At 44.2% G+C, this 18584-nt stretch overlaps 1 protein-coding gene across 2 annotated transcripts in view; it reads left to right on the forward strand.

Moving 5' to 3' along the window:
- SP110 (SP110 nuclear body protein) overlaps positions 1-15822 on the forward strand; it is a 38830-nt gene extending 23008 nt beyond the window's left edge. For both annotated transcript variants that reach the window (XM_080798042.1, XM_080798043.1), the window contains 9 exons: positions 1223-1291; positions 5205-5303; positions 5767-5909; positions 6742-6783; positions 12294-12409; positions 13059-13167; positions 13470-13541; positions 14101-14241; positions 15335-15822. In XM_080798042.1, the coding sequence (XP_080654168.1) occupies positions 1223-1291; positions 5205-5303; positions 5767-5909; positions 6742-6783; positions 12294-12409; positions 13059-13167; positions 13470-13541; positions 14101-14241; positions 15335-15445 (902 nt within the window). In that variant the 3' untranslated portion in view covers positions 15446-15822. The remainder of the gene's footprint in view (positions 1-1222; positions 1292-5204; positions 5304-5766; positions 5910-6741; positions 6784-12293; positions 12410-13058; positions 13168-13469; positions 13542-14100; positions 14242-15334) is intronic.
- Positions 15823-18584: the final 2762 nt, after the last annotated feature.

Here is an 18584-nt window from a genome sequence, read left to right on the forward strand (position 1 = left end):
AACCAATCCACCCAGGTGCCCCAAAACTTTATTTCTAAAAACAGGGGTTGAGCCAATTTGGCCATTTGGCTATCATTTGCTGATACCTGTAATCAACCACTGAGATGGGAGGTTCACAATTTACCATAAAATTATCTAGCCTATTTCTTCTAAGATACCTGTTTTTTAAAATAAATTTGCTATTAACGTTTTTTCTTTTGAGGATCACCTGCTCATATTTGGCCATTTTTGTGTAGGATGATTCATTTTTTTGTTTAATCTATTACAGAAATGAACACTTTGTTATCTTATTACAATTTTTCTTATTTTATTTCTGTCTTTTAACCTGAGAAATTTTTGGTTGTGGAGTCTTGTTTTTTAATTTGATTTAGAGAAATCAGTTTATCTTCCCAAGATGGTTTATGCCAGAGTTTCTCAACCTTGACACTGATGGGGATTTCAGGTGGAATAATTCTTCATCATGAGTGCTGTCCTGTGTATCATGAGAAGTCTGGCAATATCCCAGCCATTAAATGTCAGTAGCATCTTCCTCCCAGTCATGAGAAACAAAAAGATTTCCCAACATTGTCAAATATCCCCCAGTGGACCAAATCACCTAGCACTGAGAACCATGGCTTTATGCCCTATATTTCTTCCTTAAAAAGCCCTTTCTGTATTATATTTATAAGGTTATACCCTTTACCTACTTCTGTTGTTTGTATTAAATACATATATATTATGGATATATGTATTTTATATTAAAAACATTGATTATTATATTAATATATATTAATTTATGAATATACAGCATCTGTAATATTTTTAGCCTTCCTATCTATTAACATGAGCTTGCTATCTTACCATGATCAGTGCCATAATGTTCATTTCACAAGACTCATATCTATCTTGTTTCTCCAAAGTGGTAGAAAGACAGAAAAAAAATTACATTAAAATAGTTGATATAGAGGGACACCTGGGTGGCTCAGTTGGTTAAGCAGCTGCCTTCGGCTCGGGTTGTGATCCCAGCGTCCTGGGATCGAGTCCCACATCGGGCTCCTTGCTTGGCAGGGAGTCTAATTCTCCCTCTGCCTCTGCCTGCCACTCTGTCTGCCTGTGCTTGCTCGCTCTCTCTCTCTCTCTCTGACAAATAAATAAATAAAATCTTTAAAAAAAATAGTTGATACAGAAAGCATAAAAATCTGTTTCAAATTATAGATGACATTAATTTCTTTCTTTTTTTTAGAGAAGAAAAGGAAAAAAGATGTTGATTCAAGTTCAACAAGAAGGTGTCAGAAAAATATTCCTCCAAAGGGTAAGTGAGCCAGAGGCAGGGACTGTCTATCAGGCTGCATGGCACCCTGGCCAGCTGCTGATTGTTTGTCTTCCCATCTTCCTTCTCTTTCCCTCCCATCCTTATCCTCCTCTGTGTAAGTATCTTTCACCTGCATTCTTCTCTGCTCTAACAAAGTGTCACGCCTGACACTCCAGGTGAATGCCAGTGCATGCCTTGGGTTGCCTACCCAGTCACCAACTTCTCCACTGGGATGGATTCTTCAACACAGAATGCACCAACAAAGACCCAAAATGTTTAAGAGAAAATGACTGAACCCATGAGTCAAGTTCTAACATCAACTTCTACTTCCTTCATTGTAAAATTTGGTGAAAACTCTTAGGGAAGCAAGGCCCTGACGGTGTTCCTATTTGCAGAGAGCTGAGCTTTCTCTTCCTGTGATAGACAGGGGTGCCGGACTGGTCTCTGTGGGTCAGCCCCTTGGCTTGCTTCTGCCCCCTGCACTCCGAGGCCTCTTGAGGTCACTCTCCTCTTCTCTTCCTCCTCCTTTTCCTGCCTGCACTCATTTTTCTTCTGCTTTTGTGACAGTTCTTCAGCATTATCTCCTCTCACTCTCCCTTCCCTCTATGGTCCAGTGACATTGGTCTTTTTTTCCCCATGAATTTATTCAATTTACTGTTGAGGTAGAACAGTTGCTACTTGAGGTAGGGCCCACAGACTGGGGCCATTGACAAGTCTGTGGCAGGTCTGCAAAAGGAAGGAGCTTGTAAATTATCTGTGACACTGAACACACTGTCTTCACAGACCATCTCAGTGGAGATGCCTTGATATCCATTTTTTTTCTTTTTTCTTTTCTTTTCTTGTTTTTTTTTTTTTTTTTTTTTTTTTTTTTAGAGAGAGTGTGTGACAGAAAGTAAATGAGCCCCCCGGGGGCACCTGGGCAGAGGGAGAGGGAGAGAGAGAATCCCAAGCAGGGTCCACACCCAGCGTGGAGCCCAACATAGAACTAGATGCCACAACCTTGAGAGCCTTGATTCTATTTTGATCAAGCTGCTATCTCTCAACCCATCACATGTTGAGTAGTGCTCGTGTAATATGCCTAAGAAAAATGCATGTACCATAAATGTACACCTTCAGGAATTAACACAAAGGAAAAACTCACATGTAGCTGGCACCTAGGTCAAGAAACACAACATAGCCCACACCCACAATCCAACTCCTACCCACACCCTGAGTGCCCCCACCAGCCTGATTTCTCGGAGCATGGGCCACTTTGAAACTGGATGCTATGTCCTCCTTTCCTGCTCAGGACTTCCTCAGTGTGTCCCCCTCATACACTCCCTCACCAAAGCTAATAATCCCCCTTGCTCACCATCCCTTTGCTTCACACCCTCAGGCCTCACCTTGAAGTAAGCATTCTCTGTCCCAGTGAGTCTCCCAGACTTCATAGAGCCCAGTGTTTTTTTTCTTCATGGCACTTGTCACAACTATAATTAACTGTTGACTGTGTGAAAGGCAAATGAGATCAGTAAGCAGTCAATCTTGCTCATTGCTCTATGTCCAACTTCTCCGTGCCTCACAGAGTTTATGCTTAAATAACTGTCAGATCAATACATTATCCGTTCTTCTTTGCAAAGTATGAATACCAATATCAGAGCCTCAGTTTACTCATACAGTGCAGTATGAGCTCCAATGACTACTACCATGGAGCTCCAGACCTTTCCCCAGGCTATGTCTGTCCATGAATGATTTTCACCTTTTGCCTTTTCCCAATGTTCATCTATCCAATCAGTAATTACTTTTTTTCCATTCTGTTTTTCCTTGTCTCTGTTAGGCTTTCTTTTTGTTTCCTCCATCATGCTTTTCATTCCCATGAACTCTCTTTGTTAATTGCTTACTTTTCATAACAGGTTCCTCACTGTTTGCTCACACTTATGAATGGTGATCCCATAGATGTGGGAGATCTCCAGGCAGGGCTTATCCTCAGGATTCCATCCTTAAAAGCCTGTTTGCAAGAGGAAGACTAAGCCAAATGCAAAATTATTGGGAACAGATCAGAGAGCTGTCCCTCCTTAGGTACATGGTGGTGGCTTTGGAAATACTCAGGACCCAAGGTCCTGCCTGACTTGGCAAGCTGCCTTCACCAAGAAAAGGATGGAGTCTTGCTTGTGCCCACAACTCTGCACCCTGGCTTGCTGCCCAGAACTGCCAGTGCCACCCACTGTTCCTGCATCTGCTCATAAGGATGTCTGGGACCTATATTTACCATAGGGAATTAAGGAATTAGTTCCATGAGACAGAGAACTATACAAGGTCCCCAGTGCCCCGCTAATCCCCCTTGGGGTTTGCAGTAGTCCAAAGTTGCTTGTGGCTCTGCTTTGTCACCCACATTAGGAACCCCCAGGGACAAATCTTTCACTCAACTTTGACAATAATATGCACTTAACATAAACTTGCAAGTAAATTGCATAGTCAAGATTATAAGCCTAGCCAATCTGGCTCCTGAGGCTGAGCTGTCATCCCCTGGGCCATATCAATTTGAGTGGGCAGAGTCTGGAGACAAGTAGCGGAGCCAGCCATTCCATGCGAGAATTCTGGCTGGCTCTTGAAACTAAGTTCTTCCCACCCCCTATTCCTACCCAGGCTTGCTATAGCCCCTGCCCTTCCAAGACTGGACATCTTCTATCATTCTGTTCAGGGGAACCATCCTTTCAATCCTCAGGAATCTCTGCTTTCTTATCTGACTCCAGTTCACATCTTTCCAAAGTAACTAATGGTTTCTTCACCATTTATGGTGCTCTGTTCTTTTTCTAATGGTGCTCTCTTTTTCATACACTTCTTTTTGGCTCTTTTTTTTTTAAGATTTTATTTATTTATTTAACAGAGAGAGAGATTTAGAGAGAGACAGAACAAGCAGGTGGAGCAGCAGAGTGAGAAGGAGAAGCAGGCTCCCTGCTGAGCAGAGAGCTGGACACAGGGTTTGATCCCAGGACCCTGGGATCATGACCTGAGCCGAAGGCAGAGACTTAACTGACTGAGTCACATAGGGGACCCTCCCTTTGGTTCTTTTAATAAGTATTTGAGAAAGTTGGACTAGTTGTTCACCTAGACTTATTCCACAAGTAACGTCCTGTATAAGCAACATAAGCCATAGGAAGAGCTTTCTCCTTGTCCCCAGAGACAGCTCCTGCAGTCTATCTGGAATAAATCCATCTACAGTGAGGCTGGGACAAAAAGAAGCAGGAATTGTTGATATTTATTTTAAACTTTTATAGCTGCTTCTCCTGAATCAATATCCAACATCCCTACTCAGGGTTACACAGTTACCAAATCTCTCCATGTGCAATTTGCAGATTAGTTTGGAGTTCTTGGGGGTTTTCTTTTTTATTCATAGGGAAAGAAACAGAAAAATAATAAAATGAAAACGGACAGCAAAAAATGAAGACTGACGCTAGTAACTCAGTGCTAAGCACTTCACTCACCCTGCCTTGGTTCAAGTCAGGAGATAAGATTATAGGAAAAAAACCTTTCCTTTAGCCACATGTGCACCACAAAATATTTTGAGCAGGCAACTTCTATTCACACAGAAGAATAAGCAGGATGCTTATGAAATAAAGGAAACTTAGGTGATGGCCAGTTCGCTTATGAATTAAAACCCATTCACCAAAGAAGCTTTACATGTTTTACTAACCATTTTGTTTGATGTGATGTTGGTGGCAATGGTTTGGTTTATTGGAAACTGCTCTGTCCATGTTAGCTAACCTGCCTCTCAAAATGGAAGACCTCCTGCCAGTTAACCAGAGGTTGTCTCTGGTGCCATTTACATGATTATTGTTATTACTATTATCAGAATTCAGGGAAAGGAAAATCCATGAAGAAGAGAGAATGAAGACTGAGCAACACTACACTCTTCTACTTTCCCTTCTACTTTCAGAAAAACCTGAAGATGAAACTGTAGATTTTCTCTCTCCTGAACTTCCTGTGACCTGTGGTGAAGCCAAAGGGATTTTATACAAGGAGAAATTGAAACAAGGTGAGTTTCTCAGTCTTCTCTTTGGAAGCCCTAAAACCACTAGAAGAGAGGGAAGTAGCAGTGCGTTGAATCTCCCAGAAAATGATCCCTGCAAGCGAGGTTGCTGAGAAAGAAGTGCTTGCTAAGAAAGAATTTTTAGTTTTCTGTGTCATGGTCAACCTGGCAGCTGGGCCACTCTACTCCCACATGGAAGTCATCCATGGACCCAAAGGCACTACTTGCCTCATGTAGACGTCACAAAAAATGCAAATCCTCTCCCACTCCCACACCACTCCTGCAGGTTTTAGGGCTTCCTTCAGTCTGAGAGAGGAGGAATCCAGACTCTTTTGCTACTGCTCCCTCCCCTACAGGGAGTCTCTCTGGACCCAGGCAGGTGGAACAACCATAATTAGGGATTTGAGGCTTAGGGTGAATTCACAGAGAATGAAATTGGATCTAGGAATAGTCCATCTTTATCTTACAGGCTCCTCAGAGAAGTGCATTCGGAATGAGGAGGGGGTTTGGTTCACACCAAAAGAATTTGAAATCGAAGGAAAACGGGCAAATACAAAGAAATGGAAGGAGACTATATATTGCAGAGGAAAGACCTTAGGAGAACTCCTGGAGGTATTTAACAGGGAACAGATGGGTGATGGGTTTAATTCCTGGAAGGATAAGTGGAATTCCAATAACAGAAATGTGAAGGAATTTCCGTTAGGATTCAACAGCATGATTGAGAAAGAGCTAGATTTTTCATAGAAAAATTTGTGGGCGAGAAAGTTAGGAATACAGAGTGGTGGTACCCACAGCAGAGAATGTTAAATGTGAGGAAAGGGCTGTGAGGTCAGGAGAGTTTTAAGAAGCTTAGCCTGGGGGTATCAGATGGGGTGAGCTAGGAGGAAGCCAGATGGAGACACAGACCTCTGAGACCTTCCCTGCACCCTCTGCCCAATAAAGACCTCCTCCATACCCAGCTCCATCTGGACCCCTGGGTGACACTTTTCCAGACCATCCTGTCTGTCATGCAGTCAGTCCCTCGTTTGTACTTCCCCGGCTCACACTCTATCCTGTGAGCAACAAACAAGGCTAGTGGCCTTTGTGATCCCAGAACCCAACACAAAGCCTCCCAAAAACACTAAAAAAATTATCACTGGGATGGAATCATAAGAACTTTACCTACAGAAGGGAAAATGGAGAGGAAAAAGTGGGTGAGAAAAGAACTGGAAAGAAGGACTAATGGGTCTTGGGTTTGAGTAATGGGGGAAAAACTTATTTTGTCAAGTGAAGTCCAGAAGAAGAACTGATTGGAGGATGGAGCTAATGTTTCTCTCAGATACCTTGGGTTTGAGACTGAGTAGGATGTCCAGGTACAAATATTCACTAGGAAGTGGGAACTTCGATGTGGACAAAAGAAGAGGTTCTAGAATAACCTCATTCATTGACCCCTTCTCTCTTTCAGAAAGGACTTTTGTTCTGTCCTCCAAGAAGTGTCAAGAGAGAGGTAAAGAGCAGGTGAATTTCTACCACATTTTCAGTCTCCGTATTGCAGACTCTGCATCCAAAGGCTTACCTTTGAGTCCTCAAGTTCCCCAGCCTGGGTCACCTTTACTTTTAGGCATTGCATCCTCATGACAATAGCATTGGCACACTGGTACAGTGTGCATTGGCACACTGGCACACAGTTCATTTGATATGGGGCCACAAATAACTCTTAAAATAAGAGGACAGAAACTGATGATTTACATGTGTTTTAGACCTGGATATTTGGATGAATACAGACCAAAGTTGTCAGAAATAGAGTGCTCTAGTTTGAAAAGTAATTATGAAATAGAGGTAGATAAGAACAGTATGTGAAAGAGCAAGAAGACCATCCTTGATTGAACATAACTATCCCTCAATTCAACATGCTCATTATCAATAGTACCAAAACGAAAGTGTTTGAACTGAGCTTTGTCTCAGCAGAACATCCCTCCAGGGGAAAATGGCAGTCATCATTATCTTGTGCTGTTCCTCCTCAAACTTCTTCACTTGCTTAAATATGTCCTCCAGATACAAATCTCACTCATGAACTTCCCATTGATCCAAACCTTAGGCAGAGGCAATGATGCCTTTCTCATGTCACCCTGGAGGCTGCCCTGACCCTTGGCTGGATTCATTCAAAGTTTAAAAAGCCAAAGGCTCCCCCAAAGCTGTTTATTGTATAAACCATCTTTTCCATGCTGATTTGAAATATCTTAATGTGTACAGGGGTGCTCCTTGTAATAGCCAAAAATTAGGGAAGAATACAAATGGCCATCATTATTATAAAACAAACTGATACATCTACTGACTGGTGTTCAAAAAAAAAAAAAATGCATGGTTATAGACTCCTCCTTAGTCAATGGAAAACCACCCAAAGGTTCTAAAGTCAAGAAAGTTTCAGAAGTTTAAACTAGTAGTAGTAGCGGAAGGAACCCGATTTTGTTTATGTGACTATGTAGGTCTATGATTGAAAATATATCTGAATGAATTGGTTATTTTGGCATAGGATTATATAAGACATTTGTTTTCCATATTATACATTTATGTACAGGTAGAAAATGTCCATTTATTACTTTTGTAATGAGCAAACAAAACAATAAAGATATTTTAAATCCAGAGCATTAATCAATGGCCCCAATATTATAGTTCCTTCTCGCTCATAATGTCACACGTCAGCACATTATAGTCAGAAGCACACTTGACCCGACCTTTCGGTCCTGCCTATCAGCAGCCACATTGGGATAATGAGATAATCTGTAATGACTACAAATGGACAGATGCAGGCCTTTTCTTCAGCCATGTTATCTTACACATCAGTGTTGCTCAGCAATGTACCCAGTCTCCATTGGTGTCTGTCTTTTTCAGTGTGTACTGTCAAGAAACATGATGCTCATAGTCCAAACATATGTTTTGTGGCTTCCCTATGGGATGCTGCACCCATAACCCAAGGCAAAATGAGCAGCTGGTGCAAAGTCATAGGCTCAGGGCCTGTGAGAGCCTCTATCCCTAGAAGAGCCCAGTATGAAGACCGCAGTTGCTACTCTAATAGTGTATAGCAAAAACTAAAGAGAACAGGTTTTTGTCTTTTTTTTTTTTTGACAGATTCTAGAGCCTTTGATTAAAGAGATTCCCTTCAAAGTGGGCCAATTTACAAGGAAGCATACATAAGCATAAGTAAAATCTATAAATGAGGAATAGGTTACCTTGAAATCAAAGGCCTAAAAGACGTTGGGCAACAAGCCTGGGTATTGAGAAGGTTGATAATTGGTTCTCGACACTGTCAGGGATGGAGCAGCCTTCAAATGACCAGATAACACCTAGAAATTTGCTGAGCTGGTGGGGCCTTGTACTGTGTGTGGATAATGGCCTGTTCCTTTTCATGATCTCCTTTGTGAGTAATTTACATTCTGAATGAGTATGTCAAATGAAAAGGGTGTCATCAGTGTGGTGTCATGCTTGTGCTCCTGGGGAAAGTAGGATGCAGTTAAGATCTTGGCTGCAGAGGTTGTGTGTGATGCTAAAGCTGTTCAGGTACTGCAGGAAACCAAGTAAAGGTGTGCTATATCCCCACAGAGGTGGAAGCAAGCTGCAATTCAGATGCTGTTGAAAGAGGCACAGAGAAGAACTTTCTAGCCAAATCTGGGACAGCAAAACACTTGCCAGTTGCCAAGTGGTTGGTGTCAGTGATTTTGATAATATTGTGTTTAAGAGCCTTAATGTGTGGGGCTCCTTTGTGAGTAATTATACCCCACTAAATTTAAACAAGTTACCCTCTATACTCTTAGGGGCATTACCAAAGATAAAATAGAGGACAAACAGGTATACCTCACTGTAACCATCAAAATTGTCGCCTTCCCTAATGCCCCATGGTCATAATATAATACTCGTGGCTCTAAAATATCCCATAGGGGGCATGGATGTTCTTACACAATGAATAATGAAGTAAAAGAAAATTGTTTTTGACACTTAACAATCAGTCTTACAACATAGAACCCACGGACCTTCCCCTCTGTTAAAATAGTTGGTAAAATCCAGTATAAATTTCAAGCACCAAAACTCATGATACAAGATCTACTCAAGCAGGAGTGATTACCTCTACTGTTTCTCTATTTGATTGCCCAGTTTGGCCTGTTCTTAAACTTGGGAAGAATGAATGGTGCTTTGTGGTGGAAAACTGCAACCTCAGTGCCATGGCCCAGCAGGCAGCAATACTAAAGCATAAGACAGTTAGCAAGCCAGAGAAAGAGAAGATAGACCCTGGTCCCTGAGACTCATTGCTTGTTGATCCAGTTGTCTTCTGGTTGCCAGCAAGGAAGTGAGATCAGCCCTCCACCAAAAACTGGGGCCAGATAATCAGAGCTGATGACGCACTACATGCGCCAAGAGAGTATGAACTGATTTATTACTCATATACAGAGGCTTTCTAGGGAGAGCAGGGCAGCCTCCCAATCTGGTTTGAAAATGATCTGAGTGGCCAGGGGGAGTAGCCCAAGGTTTATAACAGCTAGGGGAGGTGAGGGCCAGGGTGAGAATTCTCCTACAGGGGCAGAACTTATTTAGTTTTAACTTCTCACTGGGGCCAAGAGGGGGAGTCCATGAGCTTCCTTATTTAGTTGCCCAGAGGAGCCAAAAGGGAAAGAGGGAGTAGCGGGACTTGAAGCTCTCAGGCATCAAACATAAAAGCCAGAGTCGGAACACGACTGTGGAATTGTACATCCTTTCTCTCTTTCTCTGCGATATCATGTGTGTTGGAAACTGTTCCACGCCAGAGCCTAGGGAAAGGGGTGTTTTGTCATACAGTGAGGGGGGTCATGCAGTGAGACTGTGGAGAGATAGTTGGAGAGAGAGAGAGAGAGAGAGGTAGAAGAAGAGGTAGAGAGAGAGAGAGGGAATGAGCATAGGTATGAGGCTCTGCCTTTATTGGGGTAGAGGGTAGAGGCCTAGGTTTTCTCTGGATCACTCTTTATTGGTGAATTTAAAACATAAGAGCTAGAACTTCAAGTGTGGGAAGAGGGTGGGGGGGAAAGGTGGCCCAGGGGCACCTGTGTGGCTCAGTTGTTTAAGCACCTGCCTTCAGCTTAGGTCATGATCTCCAGGTCCTGGGATTGGCCCAGTGTTGGGCTCCCTGTTCAGTGGGGAGTCTGCTTCTTCCTCTCCCTCTGCCCCTCTCCCTGCTCTCTCGCTCGCTCTCTCTCTCAAATAAAAATCTTTTTTAATCATTTAAAAAACAAATAAACAAACAAACAAGCAGCCCAAATAGTCAGTTATTGAAATGAATCAAGAGCTCTAAAACAAAGGAGGCTCAGTGGAGATTGGTGGCCTGACTCTTTATCTAGTTGTGTGGCTGGAAATGGGTTTATTTGAGAAATAGCGAGATAGCTGTGTTTATCAGGGTACTGGAGCAATCAAGACTTCAGTCAGGCACTTGCATTACCAAAAAAAGGGAAAAAGAACTATCGGTGCCCACACTACAGCGGGGGTGGGGCTCTGGATCCAGCTGGGGTCTCAACTAGCGGGAGTGGGTAGGTCTGGGTTACTTGGGGAGCTGGCGTCTGCACCGTGGACCTGGGCAAACAAGGTGCCCAGTCAGAGGGCAAGAATGGCCATAGAATGTCAACTCCAGGGACAAAGAAAGGCAGACTGGGAAGTTCAGGATAGGAAACTCAGAAAGATCACGTGAACTTCAGGGCTCTCTTCAGGAGCCCTCTTGATGGAGTCCTGGGGCTCCTGTAAGTACACGAATCTGCTCAGGAAGTCTCCCCAATTAAGACAGAGATGGGCTCACCCCCAAGTCAAGGGGGAATTTTTACTCTGGCTGAGTAGCTAGACTTTTTTTTTTATTTATTTGAGAGAATGAGCATGAGCAGGGGGTAGGGAGAGGGAGAAGCAGACTCCCACTGAGCAGGGAGTCCAACACAGGGCTCGATCCCAGGACCCCAAGATCATGACCTAAGCCAAAGGCAAACGCTTAACTGACTGAGCCACCCAGGCACCCCTCCTAGTGCCTAGTTTTGAGAATGGACAAAACATTTCCATCCTTTATGTCCTCAGCCAGGTCCTTGTACTTGTGTTGTGGACAGCTGAGGGTAGTGGCAGGATTTCTCTCCTTAGATACGACTGATCCCCTCTCCTTCAGTCTTTCCTCCAGCTCCTGATGGTCTATTTCCCACCTTTTCAACACCCAGAAAGATGCCTCTTCCTGGCTCCTACCTTTAGTACAGAGAAAACATGTTCTGGAGCCCCACTGTCCCTCTTGCGGGATCAGGAGTGGAACAAGGGGCTCCTACCTGTAGGTTCTTATCCAGCAGTAAAAATCGCTTGTAGAATTTACTGGATCACATTTTAATGATTTCGAAGGCCCACGAAACGATTGATTTATACAGCAGCTCTATGTCTTTATATTTCTGTTTTTCGGCCATAACGTCAGGAACCATTCTGGGTCTGCCCGGCACACTTGCCTGCACAGAGTGGATGGGACAGCTCTGAACCCAGAGGCACAGGCAGCCTGGGTGCCAGTCTGGCTCAGGTAGTAAGTTGTATCGACTCTGCAGGATAAAAAGCATCTCGCCTTTCCAGGCTTGTAAAATAAGGAGGTTGCCAAAAGCTGGGTTTTCTCAAATTTCATGTACTTCCAAACCATCTGGGATCCTGTGAAAACAGATTTCAGTTCAGTAGGTCTGCATCTCTAGCCAGCTCCCAGGGGATGCTGATGCTGCTGGTCCTCAGGCCACACTTTGTATAGAAAGGGGTTGAAGGTTGCTCCATCCCTTCCAGCTCTGGCAAGGTGTGGTTCAAGGGCAGCTTGATGATTCTTGCCATTTGCCTGTCTGCAATTGGAAAGGCCACGCTCGTCCCCCATCAGCCACCTCCCGGAGCACCATGGTCAGGCGGGTTGGAAACTTCCACTGGGCAACACACAAGGATGGCGTGTACCAAAGCCCCTCTGTGTCAGGGCTGATTCAAGTGCTGCTGCATTCTCTCTGCTTCCAGGGAGAAAACTCCAAGGAATGTGAGGTGTGCTGTAGAAGGGGACCACTGGTCTGCTGTGACACTTGTCCAAGAGCCTTTCATGAGGACTGTCACATCCCGTCTGCAGAGGCAGAGAGGTTAGTGAGACGCAGCCCTGTCTTTTGTACACGGACTCTGCCCAGGCTCTGCCTCTAGTGTCTCTTCTCCAGGCAGAAGAGCAGGACCTGTGAGCGTCATGGCTCAGGTATGACCCAGAGCAACAGGATGGGGTCTATGTTCCATGTGGTTTCGTGGCAGCCTCTACTTCTGAGTCTGTGACCGAGCCACCTTGCCTCCACCTTGCCACTGCCCCTGGCGAGCGTCCTCTCCTAGTTTTACAGCCCTTTTTCAGAAAAGGCAGGAAACGTGGCCTCGTTCCTGCATTTTACCATGGGCTCAACAGGCTGATAGAAGCCTGGGTCCCCAGGGGTTAAGCCCCAGTTTTGACACTTGGGTATGACAGGCAGGGCGTCTTGTGCTCCCAGCAGCTCAGCTCGGGGAAGGGCAGCCCACCATTCACCCTGACACCACCCTCCGTGCACTGAGCCCCCTCGTGCCACTCTCAGTGGTAGGAGGGTCATGGGCTCAAGTCCTGCTTGGGGGGTCTTGGACACTCTGGGAAGTGTCCCCTTCATCTCCCAGCTGCGTCGTCCATCGGCCATGCCTGAAAGGAGGACGGTGGCCGCCGTAGGAACAAGGTCTGTTTCCAGGGGCCTGGCCCTTGCTCACTCATCCCCCACCTCTCAGGAGCCGGTGGACTTGCACCTTTTGCCGGATAAAGGAGTCTTCGGGAAGGCAGCCCCGTCACGGGAAATCTGAGGTCCTGGAGAGGCAGATGCAGCCTGAGGAGCAGTTGGTGAGTTGGGTGCCAACCCCAAGCCTTCTCCTCACCCTGTACATGTGAGAAGTCCAACAGGTAGTGGGGGAGGGAAAGGGCGCCCATAGGTGCCTGAGGGAGCCTGCAGTGTCTCGCTTCCGAGGATGGCGATTCAGCGCACGAAGTCCAGAGTTCGATGCGCCCCACGGCTCTTTCGCAAATGTGGCTGGACGGCTGGCCGTGTCTGGCTGCGCCCTCTTGTGCCTGTCTGTCTGGGCACAGGCCCGGCTTCGCTCTCTTGGAGCTGCATTTCCCTTTAAAGCTCTCTTCACATTTTACAGAAATGTGAGTTCCTCCTCTTGAAGGCCTACTGTCATCCACAAAGCTCCTTTTTTGCAGAAACCCCACATAACGTAAGTGACATTCCATGGTTCTTGTTCTGTGGGCATCTCTTTGACGGAAAGCTCACTCTGGAATTTGGGAGAGTGACCCCTAAGGGCGCCGGCTGTTGGCCAAGAGCGGGTTTAGTTGCAGAGTCTAGAGGGGGGACACCCTGTTCAAACTCCACCCGCCGCATCCGGGTTCCGGGAGCCCCGGGAGACTTGCCCCGCCTCGCGTGTACCTCAGTTTCTCCTTCTCTTAGGTGAGAATGTCTTTCTTACAGTCAGCAGAGTGTTTAGAGCCCTTCTCAGGAGACTTCAAGTCCCGCCTCCACCATTTTTTAGCTGCGAAATCCTGTAGGTTGTTTAAGGTCTCCCTCCTTCGGTTTCCTCATCTGAAAATGGGCGTAATTATAGTACCAATCTCACAGGGTTGTTGTAGGATCATATGTTCACCTAGTGGCAGTGCTTAGACTATGTCTAGCATAGACGAGTCCGGTGCTAATATCATCACTTCTCCTGTGTTTCTGTTGGATCCCTTCGAGGAATAATGGCGGTGCCAATATCACCCTTTTGGTGGCTTTGTCCCTAGATTCAAGACTATGGAGAGCCCTTTAAGGAAGCCATGTGGTTGGACCTGATTAAGGAAAGGCTGACTGAGAACGTGTACACAGTGGAGTGGTTTGTTCGGGACATGCGCCTCATCTTTAGCAACCATAAAACATTTTACAAGGTAAAGGGTGTCTCCTGTTTCCTCTGCACCTCCTTTCCACTTTTCCCTAATTTCTGGGGCAGCAGAACTTTGCGAGAATTTTACCAATCTGGTCCTGGAGAAAGCTCAAAATGAGTTGGATTACAGAAGAAAGCGGCCTCTTAATTCCAGGGGTGGAGAGGAATTCAGACAGAACAGGGACAGGGAAGCATCCTTCCCTGAAAACAATCTGTCCCCAGTTGTAGGATGGGCGGGGTAGTCGCACGGAGAACAGCCCATCTCATCCTGCCTCGTTCAAATGGGGAGGAAAGGTGATTTATGGTTACCTTGTTCTCCATGTCTCAGAAATACAGAAATAAACAAAGTAATTCAACTTCATGAAATAAACTCCCAGGATGCTCATGCTTGGATTTTTTTACTTCTAAATTTTAGAGGAGACGCAAACCTCCAAAATTGCCCTCAGAGGGTGTTGGGTTCATCCTTTGTCCGCAGTGAGAGACAATCGGTTGAGTTATCTTGCAAGCCAACAGGTTGTTAACTTGTAGTCTGTTGAGTTTATCCTGATTTATACTATTATTTGTACAGATACTTCTTGGGAGGTATCTAAGGAAGATTTCCATTTCCACCCAGTCTCCTTCCCTTCCTCCATGGCACAAGTTGGCATGTTCATGAAGACACAAATTGTAAACTAGTGTCAGCTTGTGGAGCTGGAGGGAGAATCTACCCAGGGAGCCCCTCCATGCCTGGCCCAGTGTCAGCCTTGGAGAACGGAAGGTTCATCCTTCCTTCAGAAGGTGGGCTTTCAAGAAATGCTTTATCTCTGTCTGTTTTATCCCAAGCTCAGGCTTTGCAGTGATTAAAATCAGCTCTCCAGTTCTGACCACCAGTCAGGTCCAAGTTAGGAATCGGGCAGAGGCTTGTCCATTTCAGTATTGTGGCATCAGCATCTCCCCATGCCCTGCGCACTCCACCTGGCTGCTGGGGAAGCACAGTATTAGGGATAGGCAGGCGGGGCACTAAAAAAAAAAAAAATTCAAAAATGCAAGTGTTTTGATAGTTCTAATTCTTTATCCTTAAACGTCTGTTTGCTTGCCTTTTTTTTTCCCCCTTTCAGGCTTCCAACTTTGGTCAGATAGGACTGGACTTGGAGGCAGAATTTGAAAAGAACCTCAAAGAGGTGTTTATTTTTTGCAAAGCCAATGAGAACAGCTTCCAGACTCGTTGACCCTGTTCTAGAAAGACTAAGACACCCCAACTTCAGGATCCAGATGACATGACCCTGGCCATCTTTAGATAGCCAGTGAGTCTGGGATGCTATTGGCTGCCCTCTTGACTCAAAGCCAGAGCCTTCATACCATCATCATGCCTTCTTTTTTTTGTTTGATTCTTTCTACACCTAAAAGTGTGTGTGTGTGTGTGTGTGTGTGTGTGTAAGATACACCTCTAATCCCCAGCCAAAACCACAAGCCTCTTCTTTGTCAATATTTCCATCTCTCTTCTCCCACAGTTATCTATTCTCTTTTACTCAACTAAACTACAGGGATAATAGCTTCAGAATTTCTACAGTCCAATCACTATGAAAAAGAAACCGAGTTGAATCTTAAATTGTGTGGAAATTATTTTGTTTCTCTTTTATATGTATATTCTGTTATATTTTGTCTCTGTTATATAGATATATAATTTATATATATATATAATATGTCATTATATATTTCATATACCATTGCAGAGAGTATTTTTTAGAATTTTGCACTTGTATTTGTGAATGAGATTGGTCCGTAAGTTTCTGGGTACTGTCAAAATCAGATATCAGGCTATCTCAGCTTGGCACAAGTATGCCTAAAACTTTCTACCTTTTATATGCTCTGGAATAGCTTATAATGTTTTCAATGAACCAACTCATAAAATTATATAGCCTACTGTTCTTTGAAGAGGTAATATTGACCACGTATTTGGTTTTTCAGGGTCATTAAATGATTCAGATGTTCTCTTGCTTTTTGAATCAGTTCCAATTTTACTTTTCTAAGAAGTCATTCATGTATGTGTTGTTTTGACTTGGCCTTATTTCTGCCATATTATTTTATTCCTTCTCTTTGGAATACTTTCATGTGATTTTTGTCTATATTTTCTTTGTTTTTGCCTTCTATTCTGGAAGACATTTGTAAGAGTTTTTAATTTTAATATTTACCTGCAAGCTTTCCAAATGCGTTTTTAACTTACTTTTTAAATGTCAGAGCCTGGGGTGCTTGGGTGGCTCAGTCTGTTGAGTGGCTGACTCTTGATTTCAGCTCAGGTCATGATCACAGGGTCCTGGGATTCAGCCCTGCACAACAGGCTCTGAGCTCAGTGGGGAGTCTGCTTGACATTCTTCCTCCCCCTCTGCCCTTCCCCCTGCTTGTGCTCTCTCTTTCAAATAAATAAATAAATCTTTTAAAAGATAACTAAATGTCAGAGTCAAAAATAAAATATCTTCAATGAGCCACATATTTAAGCCAATGTGTTCGTCACCTCTTACGCCCCTCGGTTTCCTAATTCAAACAGGGAAGAATTCACTAGTTTATAATATAGCTATTTATTATCATTATTAAATGCTTACTTTCACTTTGCATTAATTATTTTCGTTTTATTCAATTATATTATATAAATCATTATTTTGTTATTTTGACATTATAGAAATTATTTGTTACTTCAAATAGCTACCAGAATGGAAAAGCAGAAGTTAAAACCACGATAACCCAGCTTCAGGACAGCAACATGAATGCTGTGAATCAGTGTCGCTGGTCTTTTCTTGCAGTGACTTCTCCTTGCTTCTTTTTTTGCTCCTTCTTTCATTTCAGTCAGTGTATCTTTAGGTAATTTTTTTTTTTTTAGTTAATTTTAAAAGAAGAGTACACAGGTGGCATGTTTTCTGAGACTTTGCATAACTCTGAATGTCTTCTCTGTTTTCATAAATTCACTGTTGTGCTACTATATATATATATATATTTAAAGACTTTATTTATATATTTGACAGAGAGAGAGAGAGAGAACAAGTAGGCAGAGAGGCAGGCAGAGAGAGAAGGGGAAGCAGGCTCCCTGCCAAGCAGAGAGCCCGAGGTGGGGCTCGATTCCAGGACCCTGGGATCATGACCTGAGCCGAAGGCAGAGGCTTAACCCACAGAGCCACCCAGGCGCCCCTACAATATGTATTTTATCAAAACTTCTCACCTTCAAAATCAACTTTGACTTTGGTCCACTGTGTTTGGGCATTTTCATCCTATACCTGTGAAGCGTGCTTCTTTGTTAGTGTGTAGACACATAGCGGGTTTCCTTGTTCTCTCTGTACTTACATATTTTTGACAGGACAGGATTCGGTGTAATATTCTTATTATTGATCTTGCCTGGAGCTCTGCCCTTTCAATATACATATTCAGTTCTTTTTTTCAGCAGCTGCATTAAATCTTTCTGATCCTTTTGTTCTGGGCTCTCTTTCAAGAACATTTATTATCCATATGCGGCTCTCTGCTCTCTGGTTTCCCTATTTATCATTTAAAAAAAAGAAAAAAGAAGTTCCGGGAAGGACTCTTCTTCTGAGGTCATCAGTCTAAGACTTAAATATACTTATTCAAAACAATTACAATTCTAGGGTCAATATTTTTAATGATTTTTATCATTTCAATCATGCTAATCGCTCTCTATCAACCTAGCAAACTTTTCTTATCACAACACTTTTCTCTTCTCTAAACAAAAATAAAAACTTACTGCCACTACTAAGCTGTCCTGACCTGTGTTCCTGATTTCTTCATTCTTATGTAGTGTCAATGGAAGAGTGTTATGGACGGAATTGTGTCTGCCACCAAATTCCTATGTTGGAGCTCTAACACCCCGTGCACCATACTTGGAGATAGGGCCTATAAGAAAGGGTTAATGGTTAAATGAAGTCACAAGTGTAAGGCCTTAGCGAACTAGGACGAGTGTCCCTATAAAAGGAGGAAGAGACGCCCAAGGGGGCTCTGCCCGTGTCCACAGAGGAAGGGGCAGGTGAGGAGGCAGCAAGAAGGAGGGCCCCTCCCAGCCACGAGCCCACTCTCCCCCGTAGGGAATCAGCAGACACCTGCACCCAGAACTTTCAACCTCCAGAGCTGTGGGAAATAAATCCCTGTTGTCTATGCTGCCTGAGCTAGGGGTTTTGTTGCTGCAGCCCTGGCCGACTGACACAAAGAATGAGAGGCACCTTGCGACCCCTCTGTCCTCCCCAGCCAGGGACTCGAGCAGGGGTGTGTGGGAGCCTCCGTCTCAGTTCCAGGTGTCACAGACTCATAAACAATGGAGAGAGAGAGAGTCCCCCACTGTTTCCACAGCAGCGTGAACCACCATATGGACTG

The sequence above is a fragment of the Martes martes genome (assembly GCF_963455335.1).
Source record: "Martes martes genome assembly, chromosome: 3".
Classification (NCBI taxonomy): Eukaryota; Metazoa; Chordata; class Mammalia; order Carnivora; family Mustelidae; genus Martes; species Martes martes.